We start from the raw sequence: 21,486 nt of genomic DNA, 5'->3' as shown, positions 1-21,486 counted from the left end.
GGCGTTCGTCCGCAGACAGCTTCCGGGTCATGTGACCAGCATGACTAAGCCGCTTCTGGCGAACCAGAGCAGCGCACAGAAATGCCATTTACCTTCCTGCCCGAGTGGTACCTATTTATCTACTTGCACTTGACGTGCTTTCGAACTTATCAACTGGTAAAAGGCGACCAGAGAGACAGCCACCTACAGTACAAGCGGTTACGCAGTATTGGTGCAGCCACTGAGAAGGCCCTGTCTTGTGTTGCCATGACCCATTCCTCTACCCTTTGGGTGGTGCGCAGAGAATGGCCCCCAACAGTGGATGTTTGGTGCGGTGGGGCTGTGTCGCTCACCTGACCTCCTTCCTTCTGAGATGCTGATGCATACAAAGATGGAGAGAGGTGGGGATGAGCCAGCGATGGTGTAGACACAGTTCAAACAGAGCAGTGGCACACTGGTGGCATTGAGCCAGGGGGCAGCAGTGGTCCTGAGCTGGCGTAATAAGGCCCTTGGCCCTATGTTGGGTGGCCCTGGAGGGCCAGATGCCACACTTCCAGGTTACCAGTATACACTGAGATGGGAACTTCCCCCAGCAACCTATTCTGGTAACGTAGCAGGTGGGGCAGGGCAGGGCATCCATTTGATGGATCCTTGCCCTATGTTATGCCAAACCCCAGTGTATTGTAATCACTAAAATGGTTGCCCCTTTTTCACCCATATTCTCTCACACCCTGCTTCACTCTGCCTGGCACACAACTATGCAATAGCATTTGTTTGTTTGTTTGTTTGTTTGTTTGTTTCTACCCTAAGGGCTCTCCTTGTGGATAATTTCTTGAGAGCTTTGCATGAACCAATAGTGGTTTTAGGATTCAGCGATTGGATTTCTCTTCCTAAAAGCACATCATGTATTTCACAAGGAAAATATACATAATTTTGTTTGTCTGGAAGCACAAGAGACTTTTCCTTCTGCTTCTTTTTTTAAATCCACAATCAAAAAGGATTCCATCTAACAACATAATAATGGAAAACTTGAAAAGCAGGGTACAAAGCATTTTAAAAAATGAATTGCATCACAGATTATAATTGTTTCTTGCTCAAAAGCTGTTTATAGAGAGCAAAACTTGCTGCCACCTTTTCACAGATACTCAACCAAAGCCTTGCACCTCACCTCAAACAGTGTTTGAACCACAGCTTCACAGTCATCGCTGATTTGAATGGAAAGGAGCAAAGGGAGAGTTTGCTGTGATAGTTTCCAGATAGTTTCCCCATACACACACGTTGCAATTTAATACACTCTTCGATGTTGCACCTTGTCCTACTGCTTATTATATAATTATTATGTTTGTTGTTTCAGCTCTGAATGAACCCACCATTGACTATGGTTTCCAAAGGTTACAGAAAGTCATCCCAAGGCACCCCGGTGACCCTGAACGCTTGCCAAAGGTCAGCCCAAAGTGATTGTGATTGTGTGTTTGTGTCTTTCGACGCCTAAGTCGGTAACAGCATGTTGATTTTGTTTTAGAAGAGACTTTTGGTACTGTCCAGATCATTGTCATGTAGGATCAATGTATGGAGAGGGGAAGTTGGGTTACACCAGCTGCCCCCCTTCAGTCTCCATGCAGGGACCAGGACCCAGGGCACAGGGTCTGTGCCACGTACAAGCTGTATGTGTATGGACTCTATACATCCAATCTATATACTGCAGTTCTGCAAGGTAAATAGCACACCAGCAGAGCCTGCATGCATCTACATGCCTAGGCTCTGTACAGAACTGCTGGTAAGCGCTTGAGAACAGGAGTGTGGTAACTTCATGCATTCCTCATCCCAGATGACATGCCTCATTCTGCATATGCACTGCTACCTCAGAAATACAACCCAGAGGCTCAACAAACACACCACCATTGCAACCTTTGAGAAATAAACCATCTGTCCTCAATCTTAATATTGACTATTTAATTTCCACTAATTCACCAGCTTTTTTTTTTTTTAAAGTGGCCTGCTTCAAATGTGTCCAGCTATTTGTTGTAAATTCCAAAGGACTTATTGAAGGGGTAATGGGCTGTTCATTTGGTTTTCCTTACAATGATTGCTTTTGAGATATGCCTCTGAGTGCAGCGTCAGGGCTCTTGACCAGCTTCATAGCAGGGTCTGTAATTTTCAAGTTTTAAATTTTCAAGTTTCAAACAGATTCCTCACTGGCCTTGCAGACAACTTCATTGTCCAGAAAGTGGGAGAAGCAACAAGAGGAACAGCCATTTTAGACCTGGTCCTAACCAATGTTGATGACCTGGTTAGTGGGGTAGATGTGGAAGGATCATTAGGCGCGAGTGATCGTGCTCTTCTGAAGTTTACTATACAGTGGAAAGGAGCAGCCAAGCATACTAGGACTCAATTTCTTGACTTTAAGAAAGCCGACTTCATAAAACTTAGGGAAGTGCTGGGTGAGATCCCATGGACAGCAATACTAAAAGGAAAGGGAGTTCATGATGGCTGGGAGTTTGTTAAGACGGAGATAGTAAAAGCACAACGTCAGGCAATACCAATGAGACGAAAACATGGAAGGTGCCTAAAGAAACCAGGGTGGCTATCTAAAGAACTTTTAACTGAATTAAGATTAAAAAAGGATGTGTACAAAAAATGGAAAAGGGGGGAAACCACCAAAGAGGAATTCAAACAAATAGCCAGCACGTGTAGACACAAAGTCAGAAAAGCTAAAGCACAGAATGAACTCAGGCTTGCTAGAGAGGTTAAAAGCAACAAAAAAGGCTTTTATGGGTATGTTCGTAGCAAAAGGAAGAACAAAGAAACAGTGGGGTCACTCAGAGGAGAAGATGGTGAAATGCAAACAGGGGACACAGAAAGGGCTGAACTCCTCAATGCCTTCTTTGCCTCAGTCTTCTCCGATAAAGAAGACAATGCCCGACCTGAAGAATTTGAAGCAAATGATTCAGCAAAGGAAACACAGCCCAGAATAACTAAGGAGATAGTACAAGAATATTTGGCTAGATTAGATGTATTCAAGTCTCCAGGGCCAGATGAACTGCATCCAAGAGTATTAAAAGAACTGGCAGATGTGATCTCAGAACCACTGGCAGTCATCTTTGAGAATTCCTGGAGAACAGGCGAAGTCCCGGCAGACTGGAGGAGGGCAAATGTTGTTCCTATTTTCAAAAAGGGGGAAAGAGAGGACCCAAATAATTACCGTCCAGTCAGTCTGACATCAATAGCAGGGAAGATTCTGGAGCAGATCATTAAGCAAACAGTCTGTGAGCACCTAGAAAGGAATGCTGTGATCACCAATAGTCAGCATGGATTTCTGAAAAATAAGTCATGTCAGACTAACCTGATCTCGTTTTTTGACAGAATTACAAGCCTGGTAGATGAAGGGAACGCAGTGGATGTAGCCTACCTTGATTTCAGCAAAGCATTTGACAAGGTGCCCCATGATATTCTTGTAAAGAAGCTGGTAAAATGCGGTCTTGACTATGCTACCACTCAGTGGATTTGTAACTGGCTGACTGACCGAACCCAAAGGGTGCTCATCAATGGTTCCTCTTCATCCTGGAGAAGAGTGACTAGTGGGGTGCCACAGGGTTCTGTCTTGGGCCCGGTCTTATTCAACATCTTTATCAACGACTTGGATGATGGACTCAAGGGCATCCTGATCAAATTTGCAGATGACACCAAACTGGGAGGGGTGGCTAACACCCCAGAGGACAGGATCACACTTCAAAACGACCTTGACAGATTAGAGAACTGGGCCAAAACAAACAAGATGAATTTTAACAGGGAGAAATGTAAAGTATTGCACTTGGGCAAAAAAAATGAGAGGCACAAATACAAGATGGGTGACACCTGGCTTGAGAGCAGTACATGTGAAAAGGATCTAGGAGTCTTGGTTGACCACAAACTTGACATGAGCCAACAGTGTGACGCGGCAGCTAAAAAAGCCAATGCAATTCTGGGCTGCATCAATAGGAGTATAGCATCTAGATCAAGGGAAGTAATAGTGCCACTGTATTCTGCTCTGGTCAGACCACACCTGGAGTACTGTGTCCAGTTCTGGGCACCACAATTCAAGAAGGACACGTGTCCAGAAGAGGGCAACCAAAATGGTCAAAGGCCTGGAAACGATGCCTTATGAGGAACGGCTAAGGGAGCTGGGCATGTTTAGCCTGGAGAAGAGGAGGTTAAGGGGTGATATGATAGCCATGTTCAAATATATAAAAGGATGTCACATAGAGGAGGGAGAAAGGTTGTTTTCTACTGCTCCAGAGAAGCGGACACGGAGCAATGGATCCAAACTACAAGAAAGAAGATTCCACCTAAACATTAGGAAGAACTTCCTGACAGTAAGAGCTGTTCGACAGTGGAATTTGCTGCCAAGGAGTGTGGTGGAGTCTCCTACTTTGGAGGTCTTTAAGCAGAGGCTTGACAACCATATGTCAGGAGTGCTCTGATGGTGTTTCCTGCTTGGCAGGGGGTTGGACTCGATGGCCCTTGTGGTCTCTTCCAACTCTATGATTCTAGTGTACTCAGCAGCTAAGGCCACCTCACCCATGAAATGTTGCCTACACATCTATGCAGTTGTATACAGGGGGTGACATATGTGTAGTTTTAGGTTCACAAGGTAAACACTATGTGGCATTTGATTACGCAGAACATCTGAATACCAAGAATCTGGATTGTGACTGGAAAACTGCTTTGGCAAAAAACAAAAACAAAAAAACCCCACCAAACGCCAAAAGACACTTAAATCTTTCCAATAAACATGGAAATGGCAAAAGCATAGACCAGTACACCGAGGGTCTAAGCTTATTGTGCCTTAGTATAATATTTTCTTGTGGCTAAATAAAGTGAAACAATGTTTTGCAGCATTTCCCCTGAAACTTGAATGGGGGTTATAGTTGACAGTGGCTCTATGGTTTAAATAAATCCATGAGCAAATAAACATGCCCTTCTGTTTGTATGTCTACAATTAGCACACATTAAGAATTTGAAGTTGGATTTGAAGTTCAAGACTCATTTATAGAATGCAGCACAGGTGGGCACCTGTCTCCTTCTGCACTTTTGACACTAATGGCTGAATCCCTCTCATTTGTTGGCTGCGGAATAAAGATAGCAGATGTTGTGAGTAAGTCTGAATTCTAGGAGAAAGCATGGCTGTTAAATCGTATAGTTTTTTGTTAGAGTTTTGGTCACTTCATTACAGGTAATATGGTCTAAGCTTTAGAGAGTGGTTGATTTCTAAAAAGATTCAATGTTGACACAGTATTGATATTTTAGGTTGCCATTAAATAAAAATAGTTGGTTGACATTAGAAGATTGCCATTTAAAATAGCTGACTGTCAGTAGGAGGAGTCAGTTTAGTTCTTCCTAGAAGCTGGAGTGTGTGTGGTCATATGTCTTTTTTAGTGAATAAAATTTTAAGAAGATCTGGCCTGGATCAGGACCACAGCATGGGGCCTAGATGAGGCACTACACCTAAAATTTAGTTTAAAACCCCACAAATGCAGTTATTCAGAATCAGTGGATTCTTACCTAGTTTCACCCTTGTTCCTACTTGTTTTCTTTCATACGCCTAATATGGCCTTTGAAACATCTTCCTTTCTCAGTTTAACTTCCACAGTGATGTAAAGGAGGAACAACATATACTCAAATACAAAATTTGATGATTCACTAATTGGCAAGGGTATGGGAAGAAATTCCTAAATGTCAACTGTATTCTCTTGGGTGGCTGCAGTTGTCATCACACTGAGACCGGGCAGTCATCAGTGGTTAGTTTTGGTAGTGTATAAAGTCCAAAATCGGGGATTACTCCAAAACAGTGACACTCCGACAGCTGAAGGGCAGAGTTATATACAAATTGCTGGGAAGCAGCTCTTTTCTTTCTGAAGGTCAGCAGAAATATGTATACATTCCAGTGCATTTTCTAAGTGGGTCAGTGTTTACTCAGCAAACGATTAGAGCAGATGGTGTAATTTAGAATCCATGGCAAAACTTTAATATATAAAGAATAGGAAGAACGACATAGATCCTTTTGCTATATTAATCTGTGCCTTTGCAATGTTTTCCTGAAGGTGGAAGACACTTTTCATTTTTGTGTGTGTGCTTTGTCAGCCTAGTTGAAGCAACTGAAACATGATTCTAGTGCCCCATGCAGTTGGCTGTAATGTTTTCTTAATGCTTATCCCAGTGGCTTGGCCCAGTCGCAGGCATGATCTCCATAGCAGCACAAGCCACCTACAAGGACACAGAAACTTTCCAAGGGATATAGCTGAACTTTACGGCCAGCTTGAGCACCGACATATGAAAGAGTGGTGTGATGTTTAAACCAGCCTGTATATTTAGACCATGTCACTTAAGCAATTTGGCCAAATATTGAAACATAGGAAGGTGCCTTATCCCAAGTCCATCTAGCCAATGTCACAGTATTGCCTACCCTTAATGCCAGGAGCTCTCCAGGGTCTCAAGCAGGATATCCTCACCATACTTGGAGATTTGGGCCAGGGAATCTGTGGTCCTACAGATGCTGGTGGATTGAAACACCCATTAGTCCCAACAGGCATAGCCAATAATCTGGATGCTGGAAGTTGTAACCCAACAGCATCTGAATGGCTACAGTTTCCTTATTCCGGATGCTGGGGATTCAACCTAGGACCTTTCACATGGCCCTTCCCCTTGACTGAACTGGCTACATGGCTGTATTGATTTTAAAATCCTTCTATGCCAATACACACATGTACACAATGGAATGGTGGAACAAATGAAAAGCCCCTACCCCTATAACCAATATTTTTTTCTCTAGGAGCAGCAGTGCTTTGGGGCAAAAAGTATATGCCACAGTTTTGAAGAAAGCAACAAACGCTGCATTTGTGTATTTTGCTCTGTGGAGCTGAAAATATCTAGTAAATTGATCCTGTGGGAGTAATAAATACACATTACTTTATCTTGTACTTCATGTCTTATACCCCTGAGCCTTGATAGAACAACACCACTTAATAGACTTAAAAAAAGAGTAATTACAGTCATTGGTTGTGTGATTTTTCAGGCCTTCCAGCCCTGCCTGACCTTCTAATTTAGCTCACCGTGTCTAACTAATGCATTTATATTCATCTTTTATGAAGCATGTGTAGTACAAAATTGACTTTGCAGCCTTAAGCAAGCTGTCTTACCAGGTTGAGGGTCTGGTTAGTCCTACATTCTGTACGGTGCGGATGTGGTTGTGTTTGTGACAAATTCTTCTTTGTGATTCTAATCAATTACTTGTTTTATCTTTTGGAGAGGGAGAGGGAGAGAGAGAGAGAGAGAAATATTATTTGTTTCGCTTTCCCACCTACCTTTTGAAGAGCTGTTATACATTCCAGCATTATTTACAGCCAAACATGCATGCAGAAAAGATGCAAGCATTTCTAAAATGATTACCACTAATGTTTCTGCTTGTCAAGAGTGCTTAAATTTCCCTGCACTTTGTCTTAAACCTTATCACGGTTACCTTTTAAGAATTACTGATGTATAAGATCATCCGGGGCTGATTTGTAAACACCGCTGACAGTTTATGATGAATGATGTCGCAAAATGTTCAATATGCTTCTTTGTCACATCCGTACATGTACGCATTAAGAAGTGGATTAAGGGAAGACTAGAGGAATCCCCTTCTGAAAGAACCCTTGAGCTAGAGAGCACACAGACAAATCTCTCTCCTGTGTTTTCTCATAACTTCCTACCCAGTTCACCCATCCAGTGGAGCACAATTGTTCTCTCTGCATTTCTTTTCTCACCATATGGTATCCTCATTACCATACACTAAGGGTCCATATGGGGAACTTGTGAAGTGAACTGTATTCATTTTAACTGCCAGATGAGCAGCCTTTTGCTTTGCAAGCTTAGCTTAAGTCATCTGCTGCGTTTATGTTGTTATGGCAACACAGTACCAATAAAAAATTCTAATCTACTGTAAGTATCTCGGATCACAGTATTTTAAATGTTTGCTGTATCTGTCCTCTAAAGTGAGGATGCTTGTTCTTTTAGTGTGACAAAGGGTTATTGCCAGCTCCAGCAGGTGGCAGTAAAGAAATTATCTCCCCCCCCCCACTTGCATAAGTCATATAATTACAAACCAGAGTTATATTTCAAACATGTTTGTTGACTGCACCTTTGGATTTCCTTGGAAGGAGAGTCTTTTTTTCTTTTCTTTTTGTATGAGAAAAATTCAGGCGGAAAATCTTTGGCTAAAAATGGACTTTGAAGCAGATCTTATTGGAATTCTGTAGCTTTAAAGAAGCCTAGTTGAATCTCTCTCTCTCTCTCTCTCTCTCTCTCTCTCTCTCTCTCTCTCGTATGTGTGTCCTTCCCTGTGTCCTAAATTTGCTCATTCCAACACCAGACTAATTAAGAGCACCTTAAAGTACTAGAAGCAAGCGGCAGCATCCTTAAATATAAATCATTTTCACCTCTGCAGGCCACATGATATGTTGCATCTCTGTCTCTCTGCCTATATTGAAAGTGAATGTTTGTAGTCTCACTTCATCAGTTCACATTAGCCTCATGCTGAATATTTAAACACAGAACAATTTGAACACACCATGAAGAGACGCACTTTCCGTTGGAACTGCAAAGGCTCATCCAATAATAATTTAGTAAATCAGCCATTTAGTGACTCGCTTCTACTCTGCATTGTGCCAAATGCTATTCGACTCAACTGTGCGCCAGCTAGAACTGAAATTCAGACTCCAGTCACGTGACGGCACTCTGTTGTTCATTGGCGAAATGAGACCGAAAATTCCCTCCTTGGATACAGTGATTTATCACAGATGAAGCAGAGTGACAAATGCAAGCAAGAGTCACTGCAGGCTGCACAATCTATTCTAATTACATTAATATTGTTTTGGAATTTCCATGTGTGGGGAATAAGGCAATTTAGATACTGCATTTGTCGTTTTAGTCCTCTGCAAATATCAATAAGGAGCACCAGCTGAGTAGCAGTAGGAAAGAGTAAATGAAATCTCTAGTTTCCAGCTCAATGCAAAGGGATGTTACAGGTTGGCACCTAGTTGGATATACTTGAAAAAATGTTTCAGATGCTGGGACATCCAAGTATATTGGTTCTTGTGAACTGCTTGTCGCATTGTGGAGAAGGAAATGTTGTTTGAGTGCATTACATGTAAATGTCTTTATTTATTTTTGTGTTGTTTCTAGCCTTCCCTTTAACAAGTGAAGTTTGTTAGTGACTGCTTCACTCTTTTGCTATTTCAGGTGTGGGGTCTAAAAGCTTTTCATGAGATACAGCTCTTTTGATACACAATTTGTGACTAACATTGGGCGAAATAATAGGTTAGAATGACATTTCTTGTTGTGGAAAGTGATGGTCAGAAAGGGTTACATGGTGCTTCGGAAGACTTCTAAGATAAGCCAGTTGTTGGGTTTCATTAGAACAGGAATGTGGAGCATCTAGCCCTCCATGTATTGTTTGACTCCAGCTCTCATCAGCCTCTGTCTCCATGGCTAATAATCAGGAGTGATCCCTGCTTTACACCATTAGGTATGCTCTCTGTTTCTTACGGTTGACTTTCACAGTTCTGCATTGTTGTAGAGAAACAATCAATTCAATTTTCAATGATTCTCGCTTGTGGTGCATTAATCTAAATCCTGTTAGGCTAGTGTGAGTGTGCCAAAAAGTACCTGATATGCTTCTTTTAAAAATTATTTAAATCCCCTTGGGATTAGTGACACATCAGCCAAGTCCAATTTAGTATTGCCTTGAACTTATTAATTGACTATTCAGTTTAAAGAAACTATTATGGTAGCTCAAAGGCTCTAACTGCATGATAACTTTAAGTGCATAGTTGTAGAAACTGGATTCATGCAGGTAGATATCATGATTTAAACCTTTCGCTTCCTGATTAGATTTTCCTCCTAAAACTGCTCTTGGTACACCCCCCCAACCCCCCCCCCCAACATTCATGTGGATGAACTGTTACCTTCATTGAGCATTCCCCCTGATATCTGGGTCAAACTACACAATATATTAAACAGCAGCTATGTGCTCCCCTCCACATCCAGACTGGATTTGTGGCATGGGTATGAGCACAAATAGCAGCTTCTTTTGGGTGGCAAATAATACCTTTGCGGATCATATTTTCATCAAGAAAGTAGTGAGAATAGTCAACTCGCTCCTTCCCGCTTCTCATGCCTCCAAGCCAATCCAGTCTAGATCAGAAGAGGGCATAGCTGTGTTTCAGGTTTAGGAGCAATTACTACACTCTGACCCCTTCCTTGATTGGCAGTGATGTGCCGCATTCGGAAGCCAGGTGAGCATCTCTGCCCTGCCCATGTCACCCCAGTGACTGCTATTGACAAAAGGGCAGCCTGTGTTGTATGTGCAGACATTGGCCTTAGACATTTTGCACCCAAAGCAAAAAAAAGTCTAAATGACACGCACACCTTTTGTTTTTCAGATCTTGACTGAAAGTCACAAAAAATGTCATTTTTTACAACACACAGAAGGTGGGAGGCAGGAAAATGGCACCTCCTTGAAACTTGTGTCTGAAGTGATAATTTCATATTGCACTGTGATACGCCAAGTCCAGTTGACTGTGTTGATGTATGTTTTCCCTTCTCATGTGTGTTTGACAAACAGTATTTTCACTCAGACACGTATTTCAGCAACTGAGCACCAATTTGTTTATAGTGATATTCCTGAATATTGTAATTACCTGGTTTGGAATATGAATTGGTTCGGTCCCTAGTGCTTGGCTGTATTACAGAGTGCCATTTCTCTGCAAAGATCTTCCCCAGCTCAGAATACCAAATAAGATTCTGGGTATACTTAGAATACACCATTCGCCCAAAGCCAACTACCTTGTAGGTTCATGCACAGACATGCACCTACAAAGCATTACTTTTAGTGAGACTTGACTTTCATTGACTGGATAACCCAACCAAGCAGCCTTTTGTTTCATATCATCTCTGTTTAGGTCAGATGATCCTCTTGTTTCTTGTCCCCTTCCCCATCTAGATCTAAAACCCTCTCTCATTACTGGTTGGTTTGTGGGAAGGGGGTGTAAATTCCTAGATGGTTTTTCACTATAACAGATGCCGTACAATGGATAAAGGCTGGTGAAACCAAACTACAGTTCCTAGAAGTCGATATGATGATGCACATTCAGTCAGCACTGTCAGTGGGTGCATGGAAATCATATGAACCAGTATAAAACCAATGAAAAGGGTTATTTTTGGGAAAGGGTTACTGAGGTGAGGGAGCTCATAGATCCCAAGCTAGTTCTGCCCAGACACTGAGGTCCAGCGCCGAGGGCCTTCTGGCGGGTCCCTTGCTGCGAGAAGCCAAGTTACAGGGAACCAGGCAGAGGGCCTTCTCGGTAGTGGCACCCACCCTGTGGAAAGCCCTCCTACCAGATGTCAAAGAGAAAAATAACTACCAAATGGAGATACCTAATGGGGCAAATTTGGCTTGTGAGCTAGAGGATCCCCACCTGTGCCTTAGTGACATCCTGCCACTGTCCCTGAACTAGCATCCTTTTCTCAAAACTATTGCATTCTTCTAGTGTCTATTAATTAGTTATTCTGGAATTGTCAACGTCAACAGAGGTTTCTTGAGATAAGTATACCCAAACCTAAAGGGTTTCTACAGGCTCCATCTTGTCATTTGTTGAGTAAGATTGATGTTTTGAAATCCCTTAATGTTGGCGCTTTAGGATAGCCACATATAGTTTCATTGTTGCCTGTTTAAGCCTGAAATCCCAAGAGATACTGTATGTTGTCTTCCCAAATGAAACACAGCTATTGCACAGTTCACTAAGCTGGGCATGAAGAGATCTTCATTCTTACTATTTTGATGTCATAATAACGTGGAGGAAAGAGTATACGGCAACAGTCCTAATTCCTTCCTAAGAAACACAGGGTCTGTTTTTAATGTCCGACACATGAAAGCTGAACCAGTTTGGTCAAATGAATGCAGTCCTGTTTCTTTCGTAAGGGTTCCTATGCAGGAGGGCCACACTTTGTGATCCATCACTATAAAGTCAGCTATCCCAGCCCAGCTACTTGGAGGTTGCTCAGTGAAACTTGCAGCTCTTAAAACTGTGCTACTGCTTATAGAACAGTAATTGAGGCACCACGGGTAAAAATTACCTGGTGTAATAATAGGCAGTGAATAATTTGCACTCAATATGATTTGAACTCAAATCATTCATTTCTTACCACTTGGACTAATTTATTTGTTGACCTTCTAATATCCATAGCTCTTCAGTAGTATTAACGGCAACTCAGACAAAATCTCATGTCTTCATTTTACTTCCATTGATTTTTTTTTCATTAAGGCAATAACCAGCTCCCCCCACTCTTTTTTCTGTTTTAGAAGTCAATCATTTTGCTTACAATGATATAAATCGTTTAGACAGTAACATCCTCTGAGTACCTCTGCAAGAAAACTCAAGACTGCCTTTTAGAACAAAGATCTATGCACTCTGCCTTTGCCTAGGCGGTAACCATATTCATGATTTGTAGCTGATGGATTAAGATACTGTAGGTGATACACTTGTATGGGATAGATCTGGCTCATACAATATGAGTGTGCAATGCAATTTGTTTTTGTTTGCTTAAAGAAACACATTTCAGTATGTCACGGTTTTGATTTTCCACCCTGGCGGTCTTGTATATTGCCCAGGGAATCTTAAACTGTGCCTGGTAGCTGATCAAATTTTCCCCCAGCTGTTTGTTTTTATTTATTCATTTAAAAATGAAGAGCAAGGAGCAATGAAAATATTGTCAATGTTTTTGTGACCAGTGTTGGTGATAAAATAAACAATACAGGCCCTCCACACTTCCCTCCCCTACCCGCTAAATGTTATGAATATATGCTTAGGAAGAATGGTTGTATCTGTCATCACTGAGGCCGGGCAGAACAATAATATTAAATGTAGTGATAGTTATCAGAATGCTGGAGGGGCTAATATCAAGTACCTTATGCCCCCGATATTTTTGAGGAAATGTTGTTTATCGGTTTAGCTTAGACATCTGCTTCGTGAAATTAGTTACTGCCAGATTTTTAGGGCCACTTAGATTGTTCAAAAATTAATCTTGTCGTTCTCCTGCTGATAATAAGAAAGAAAGTTGATGAAGTGCTTTAACAACATAAGGCAGGGAGCACTCCAGTAAAATAGGTCTGTTTGAGCTGAAGCCTCTCTGTGCAATAAAATACTATTAAGTCCTTTGAACACAGAGTTATAAAACATAATTGTTACACATTTGGCATTTTATGCTTCCCTAGAAATTACCACTTGGTATCTAGATGTAAGCTGTGCTCTTTCTTTTCATTTCAATTGGGACTAAAGTGGTCCTTTATTGTAATGAGAATGCCCCTTCCTAGAGACTTTTTAAAAAAATTATGCCTATGATAAAATGTAAGCGAATGTACTCGTTTGTAGGGGTTATGACATAGCAGGTTTTTTTAACACTCTAATATGAAAACCTCCCAACATTATTTCAGTCTTTGCTTCATTCAGTCTGGACAAGATGTAGCCAAATATCACCAGAGGTCATCCTATCACAGCCTTTTTACTTTGCCACTTTCATTCATCCCATTAAAAACCAGCCATTTTGCAGAATCTAACAAGTATCTTTTCTTATCTGAGATTTATATCCCAGAAGATATTCTTGATGGTTTTTTAAAAAACAACAACACACAAACTGTTTAATCTACATTCTATTCTTATTGTAGTTTTTAACCCAAAAGGGGTTTATGGGTTAATACAGAAAGAGCTGGTGAATATTAGACAGCCCTGTTCAAATAAGTTGATTTAGAACTATTTGTATTCAGCCCAGTTAAATTCAAGCACCACCTGTAGGCAGTGAAGTCTTCCTCCCATCCTTCCTGCAACTTGAGTGTCCAAGGCAGCAAAAGGGACGATATGTATATACCTACCTAACCCTCCTACTGTTTGTCATGCAAGGTACTCATGCTCCAAAATCAGGGACTGCTGGCCTGATCCACCCCCAACCTTGATGCAGATAGTGTGAGGGAGGGAGTCAACAGAGAAAAACTGCAATGTAAGGGCATCTCCAATACACTGCAATTGTCAGGGATGCTGAGACTAGGCCAGACATCCTTACCTACTGGAACAGCTCTGATTCCCTAGAACTGATTGCCATCTTGCTGAAAATATAAATGATGCATGGGGAAGAGCTGCTTACTCCTGGCCTCTTTTCTTATTCTTCAAAGACTGCCTTTGCCAAAGCAAAACGTTTTGGAAGACGCAATGGACTTAAATCCCATTACCATTCAGCATTTACAGCATAAAACTCTGTGCATGAGATTTTTCTCCCCTCTGCTATAGCATTATCACATTTGTGATCAAGAGAGATCTTTCTCATTGATTCACAATATATTCATGGCTTGATGCCTGCATGCATTTACCCTTCAAAGATTTTGCTGTCTCATATATGCTTACTATATTTTATTTATAAGCTTGGTTCAATGTGGAGCAGGTGGCAAGGTCATGCCTGAGTGTTTTTGTTAGTGCCTTAGGCATAGGCTGTGATCTTCAGTTTGGATGAAGGCTGTGGAGACCATTACAGCTTGGAAAGACCTTAGTCCTCCTTTGTTAAGTGAGTCTTGCATACTAGAATACATCTTCATACTTGATGGGTGAAGGGGAAAAAAACCAGGTTAGCTCAATATTATTATTTTGCCTTCACTTGGCAACAGGCTCGCTTACTCAGCTGTGGGGTCAGATACTGATGCCCAGAAGGGAGCATTCACGCGGCCATTTATTTCATTTTCCTGATGTTTCCCTGACTTTTAATTTCCACTTAATCTTTAAGCTTTCACATGACATTAATGCCACTTCTGGAAATATTGCAGAATGCAGTGCAAATTTAGTGCTCATTTCAATGTTATTTGCTTCCAGAAAAAAAGTCTGTTTGCAAATAACATGGAAGAAGAGGATACATAATAGGAAGAAGGAGGAAGCTTAAGTACCTAGCAAACTCAGAATTCAGTTTGCTGAATGAACTTTGGCTCCCAATAAATCATTCTAGATAACTATCCCAAATCTGAATGCCCCAGCATTCTGTCCTTTTGCCTAAACTACCTTAGCAGCCAGATCTAATAAATAAATAAATCCAATAGTCAATCTATGGGGCAATAGTTAATATCCAAGATTATATCCAGTCTGAAATTCATATTGAGACAATATGGGGTGACAATTTTTTCCTTTTGTGGTGCCCAGCTTTATGGCAAAGCACAAACGTTTATGTTTTTTGAGTGCTTGCTAAAGATCTAACTATCTGGGTTACTGTTGATATTTTTTATTGTTTTTAATATATTGATTTTTTTCAGAACTGTATTACCATTGTTCTGGCACACCCTAGAATTTTTAATGATGATCAATATAGAATTGCTTTAAGCAAACAAACAAACAAACAAACAATGTAATATCAGGCGCTTCACTGTTTAGCAACTAGGGAATATTATCTTGTTTTTTCTTTCATTCTTTTAATTCTGTCCCCTCACATTCATTTATGGGCCATGAATATGTTTTTGTCACATTTTACTGTTTGTTGGGTTTTTGTTTCCTTCATGATGGAAATATTTGTTCATTCTTTCATTTGTTTCACTACTGCTGACTCAACATTTTATGGCACATTTCCGCAACCCTGCATATTTAATTTTTTAAAAAACCTTCTGCCTGTTTGCTAATCATATTACCATAACAAGTAGCTAGGCCAAGGTTTCCCAAACTTGGGTCTCCAGCTGTTTTTGGACTACAGTTCCCACCATCCCATCCCTGACTACTGGTTCGGCTAGCTAGGGATGATGGGAGTTGTAGTCCAAAAAGAAATGGAAACCTGAGTTTGAGAAACCTTGAGTTAAGCCCACAGTGCAGAAGAGAATGGAGATGCTTCCTATTAGGCCAGTCACCACTGTATGAGTTTTTCATCCATATTATGCAAATATTTCAGACTGTGCATGTGAATTGTTCTTCCATGGGCACCAGCATCCAAGACCATCATTTACCGTACTTCAAAGGAGGGGAATGCTTACCCAACCCTAACAATGAAAAACACTGATGTGGAACAAACATATTCATGTCTCAATATGTAAAAGGAGTTAAATTTTTGCAGCCTAATCCTTGCCATCTTTTTACTTGTGTTAATCCCACTAATGAGTTCTATGAAACTGATTTACAAATAAATGTGTATGGGTTGGCAGTCTAATTATTATTCTTTTAAATTGAAATTTCCAAAGCTCTCTCCCCTGCCAAAAAAAGAAAGAAACCACCCTCCAGAGGCTATATTTAGAATATAACTGGGCATTTGTTTGCCGCACCCATGAAACAAGAAACTAGGAGTCAGAGTCCATCAGCTAAAGATGGAAGCATGGAAACTTTGAATGACATCATCTTCATTAAGCTCTTGTACAAGATGAATGATTTCTCTCAATTTCTTATCTTTGTCACAGTGCTGAGCTAATAGAGCATTAGAAGATGATATGATATCTAGACAACCCATTATACATACCTCATGATTTGCTAGAGAATCTCTATAAGTATCCTAGTGCTTTAGGGGAGTGATAAGCTTTATATATAGTGGACAGCTCTTTCATGAAAAGGAAGAAAAAACATGCTACCTGTAACTAATTCCTTGAAATTTCTTGGCATCAGGTAAATTTCAGGGTCCACATTGCACAATTACTTTCTACCCATTTTAACATATGAAACCAGAGATCAATGAGAATATTGTAGCATTTCTTCCCAAGAAGGAGCACAAAATATAGTTAGCATGATGAATCTTGACCCCAGTGAACCATATATGGCAAATGGTTTTCATTCTCAGGGAAATGGCTCAGCCAACAAAGCACTGGGCACTTATATAGGAGATTATAATTCATTTTAAAGCAAGTTTCATGCTTTAATGGATTCCTCTGTGGTGCAATCCACATCAAAAGCCAAACAAATGCACTTTGGCTATTGCTATAGAAACCCTTAGGTAGGGGGGTGGTTCTATGAATTTAACTCTAAAGTCTCCTCAGTATCCTGACCAGCCATTGATGGTGTTGGGACAGAACCATGAAGGAACTGGGTGGAAGTAGCTGTAGCTGATAGTTGGCATCTGACCAGAGAGCTACAAAGTTAGCCCTGCTGAGGCACTGTGGACAGATCCAAATGGGAGGCAACACCCAGAGGGAACGACACGAAAGGGAAGGTTACTACTTTGGGGTTGCCATAATGGTGAGGGCACCTCAGCCCTTTCAAGTTGCGTTATTTTTCTGTAAGTGTGTCTGTTTGGGTGGGTTACAAATGTCTCTGATCACTCCTTGGTGAAAGGAAGGAGTACCAGAAATAAATAAAAATTAACAACCTATAATCCAAACATTTATAAACACAACAGTGCTACTATAAATATAGCAATCTAGAGTCTCTTCAATATCCTTTCAAAGAGGGCACACAGAACACAGAAATAAATACCCAGTACCAAGAGCAAATCCTCAGCCACATATTGTTCCTCTTCTTGCTCTCAACATTGTGTTTCTACCCTTGCTGGTGCTGGGGAAATATGGTGCATTAACTGACAGCTTGGGCCTATAACCAATTTATGAACAATCTCAGTAAAACAACTCCATGCCAAAAGCCTTTCCGTTTCTGTGGAATTTTCCTTGTTGCTGGTTGAGTTTACTGAGGAATGTGGCCCCTGCAGGTAATAACATGAAAGCAGCTCCAGCACTGCCTGTGACCTGTGGTCCTCTTACTCTCTGAGGAGGGCTAATAGTTTTATTCATTCATTCATTTATTTATCAGGAACATTATAATCTGCCCTTCGCACAAAGGTCCCTGGGCAGCAAATACGTACACATTAGAACCAAAATTAACAATATAAAACAAGCAAAATGCAGCAACAACAATGTAATTCACAATAAAATCAGAGAACTAAGCAGCGGCAAAAACAAAGCATACTCAGCACACCTCACTCCTTTCCCCAAACCTGGACAAAGAGGTGTGTCTTCATCTTCCAACAAAAAGGAAAAAAATGTTGAGATGAGACACACCTAAGAGGGAAGGTCATTCTATTGATGTGGGGCTACCTCAGAGATAGGCTTCCCATGGAACTGCACCCCACAGACCTAACCCACCTTCTTTCCCCCCAATTGCAGGGGGGAAACCCTGATAGCCCACCATCATAAAGTGAGAACAACATGGCTTACACTCTTGAGTCTCCTGACCATCTGCTCAAACAGATTTTGCAAATCATTGAAGTGGCACATTTATCCCACTTTCATCTCTATCCAGATTTTACAGGGTTTTTCCTAGCACTTCAACATTTTGCGAAATCTGAGCAGATGATAGTGAGACAAAAGAAATGAGTGTAGACACTACGGGATGATGCCTGTATCACATTTCTTTAAAAAACTGTTACATAATTCCAGTCTTAAGACTGTAACAGTTTTTTAAAGAAATTATTTGTCATGAAGACAAACAACATAACCCTACACATGGCCATTCAAATGTCACTTATGCTGTGTTCATTAGAGCCTACCCCCTGCTAAGTATGTAAAGAATTATAGCATAGATAATTTTAAATGAAAAAGGACATAGACAGGTTCCTTAGTCCTGTGGACTTGGCTAGGAGAGAAATGGAAAACCATCACTTAGAATCACATTCTGTGTCATAGGATTTTTCAGTGAAAAAAATGGTTGAATGGCTTTTGAAAATGAAATATACTTTCTTAACATTTTTAATGCACTTTACTGTCTTGATTTTTTCATCCAAGACTATAGTATTAAACAGCATATTATTAATTTAGTTGAATTGCACCAATGTATGTTTAAGGACAAGGGTTATGGGTTTGAAAAAATGTTTTCTATGTAACTTTGCCTCTCTGTCTGTGCACACTTTCAGTGGCGCAAGATCACTTCGATTTTCAAAGGCATAGATCTTTTTTATATTAGCTATCTTTCTTATAATACCATTTACAAATTTAATCAGTGCATTTTAATATTCCATAGACTTTAAGTGCAATATACAATAAATAGCCAGGCTTCATCTTAAACATGCTTTAGCCCTTAAATTGTTAAAGCTGCAGTGCCCTTTCAATCTACTTACATAATGTCATAAAATATACATTTCAAGGTAAATGAAGTCAGCTACTTCAATTTAGTCTCTCAAACTGGTAGTAAATGAGAGGTTAACACTATGGTGCCAAACCCATTATTGAGTAAATTTAGCACCTTGGACAGCTCTGTAAAATCTTTATTGCTTTCCTGACCTGCTCGTCATGTTCTGTCTATGTGTTCAGTGGCTCTCAGCTCTGATTGAAAGGCAATATATTAGATCCCGAACACAAACACGCTCGGGGGCTGGTTCACTGGGAGCGTAATGACATGGAGGTGAGAACAATTTTCTGGTTACCGCAATTCAAGCACCTTGCAAGGTCTGTTGCAGTAACTTATAGAAGACTTTTAGGGGCTGCTTTTCATTTGAAGCAATGACACTATTAGCTATGGTAGCTGAATGGGAACTGATTTTTTAAAAATGATTATTATTGTGTGTTTTATTAAAGACTAATCTGAATATAGATGCTATGATCCTCTTTAGAGTAAAAGCTTAGAATTATCTGACAAAGGAGTTTTTGTGCAACATCTGCATTCCTAACCTAAAAGTGTCAGCCACAAAAAAGGTTTTATTATGTAGAAATATTGTTTAAGAAAGCAAAAAAAAAAAGCAAAACCCTTGTATAGGCAATTGCTTGTTTCAAAAGAAAGAAATCACAAACAGCGAATAGCTCTAAATTATAACAGCACTTACTGAATGTACTCCAGTAATAAACTACATGGAAAACCATGGCTTTTTTTTTTATTTGCACTGTCGTTTACTATAAGTTACTTATTTATTCCTTAAGAATGAGAGCTTAAAATTTCTGCATAATTATATTAAAGCAGTGGTCCACAAGCAACTTTCCCATGAAGAGTTCTACTCACGTGAATTTAGCTGCTCCAATATTAAATAGAAAATGAACTGCAGCCTGTATCATTGCTCAAACTCGAAGCAAAATGATCTTTTGTTTCAGAATTGATGCTAACAGAGAAGGGATAATTACTTCAATGACGATGGTTAAAAATGCGTATGCAAGTACATGTTAAAGTAATATTACTACAACTGTTGTTCAAGCCTAACATTGCTGACTTTGATTTCACCAGAACAATTTTACTTTTTTTGAAGTTGTGGTGCCTGAACAAGATGTTTTAGTTTACTGGAAACTGGGTGGTGGTGAGGGAGTCAAATCTGACAAGCAGCTCTTCCCTCTACTCTAGAGTTTTAATCTTTTACAAGGCAGGCAAGGCTTACTGACAATCTAAGTGGCTCAGCTAAAACAGCATGGCCTGATTCCATATGGGTATCGTGTGCATTCCCTTCATAGCCTTTTAAATTATTTAGTGCTTTGGTCAAGCAGCACAGAAAAGGACAAAGCCTGTAGCCAGTGATCTCTTCAGAAATAGTTTCAAATGTATTGATTCAGAAGCCATCAATTATATAATGCACCTGGCTGCATGTGTGAAAAAAATAATTGAAAAGTGCATTCTGAAGGAGAAGCTGTGCAATGGTTTTAAGGAACGATAAATGTTTACTGGGGGTGCAAAATGCACAAACACACTCTCATCTCATTTTTAAATTTAGGACATCATGTATGTCATAAGTAGCTACTGCAGTATGACAACTATTTTATCGTATATTGTAGAGAATTTTAAATTGAAAAAATGCTAATATGCATCTAAAAGCTTGTCATCTGAAGAGTTGTTCAAGGATTTTGAAGAGGTTATGGTGACAGCAAAATGAATGCAATTATATCTCTATTTTCTGATCAGAGACTATAGTATATGAAAATTGAGCATTACTGCTTCTTTTGGTTGGAAAATCTACCTAGTGTATAAAACATTCTCAGTTAAACTTTTCAACTTTACTCAAAAGTCAGTAGGAAAATGTTGCATCTAGTTTTTTAAGACACCCAAATATATATGGCTTCAGCTTTGCTGTTCTTTTATACTGTAGTATATAGAGAAATCAAATCGTATATAAAAAAAGTTCCCTGATCAGTTTTTTTTATTGAGCAAGTAGAAACCTGCTGTGCATTAGAGGGCAATGTAGAAAGATATTTTATGCTATGTAGTTTGCAAATGTATTTTATTGTTTCCACTCTTGTCCTCCACATTTTTGCATTCTAAAAAAATTGAGCATTGTGGTATGCAGGTGTTAGTTTTAAAAGCATGGGTATGTAATATAGAAAGATGAAGAAGTAACAATGTAAGGGTTATTCCCCAAATCTAACCACATCTCCTTATTTGTTCTTAATGTCACTTCTATGAAGAACATTCTTACATGTCTCCCTTTGCAGCATTGCTGTTTGGCTTCAAAGCCCTCCCGCTGTTCCTTCCATGGTGCTGTAGCTAGTTTGAATACCTGGTGGTGGCATCTGCCCATGACAAAGGAATATGA

The 21,486-nt window shown here is 40.1% G+C and overlaps 1 protein-coding gene across 8 annotated transcripts in view; it reads left to right on the top strand.

Moving 5' to 3' along the window:
• The window catches only part of EBF1 (EBF transcription factor 1), a 382,065-nt gene that overhangs the window by 337,851 nt on the left and 22,728 nt on the right, over positions 1-21,486 (top strand). For all 8 annotated transcript variants that reach the window (XM_082213736.1, XM_082213732.1, XM_082213735.1 and 5 more), the window contains exon 11: positions 1,334-1,422. In XM_082213736.1, coding sequence (XP_082069862.1) covers positions 1,334-1,422 — 89 coding nt within the window. The remainder of the gene's footprint in view (positions 1-1,333; positions 1,423-21,486) is intronic.

The sequence above is a fragment of the Podarcis vaucheri genome, assembly GCF_965113315.1.
Source record: "Podarcis vaucheri genome assembly, chromosome: 2".
NCBI lineage: Eukaryota > Metazoa > Chordata > Lepidosauria > Squamata > Lacertidae > Podarcis > Podarcis vaucheri.
Note: the sequence above shows the minus strand (reverse complement) of the source record. Positions and strands in the feature narration are given on the sequence as shown.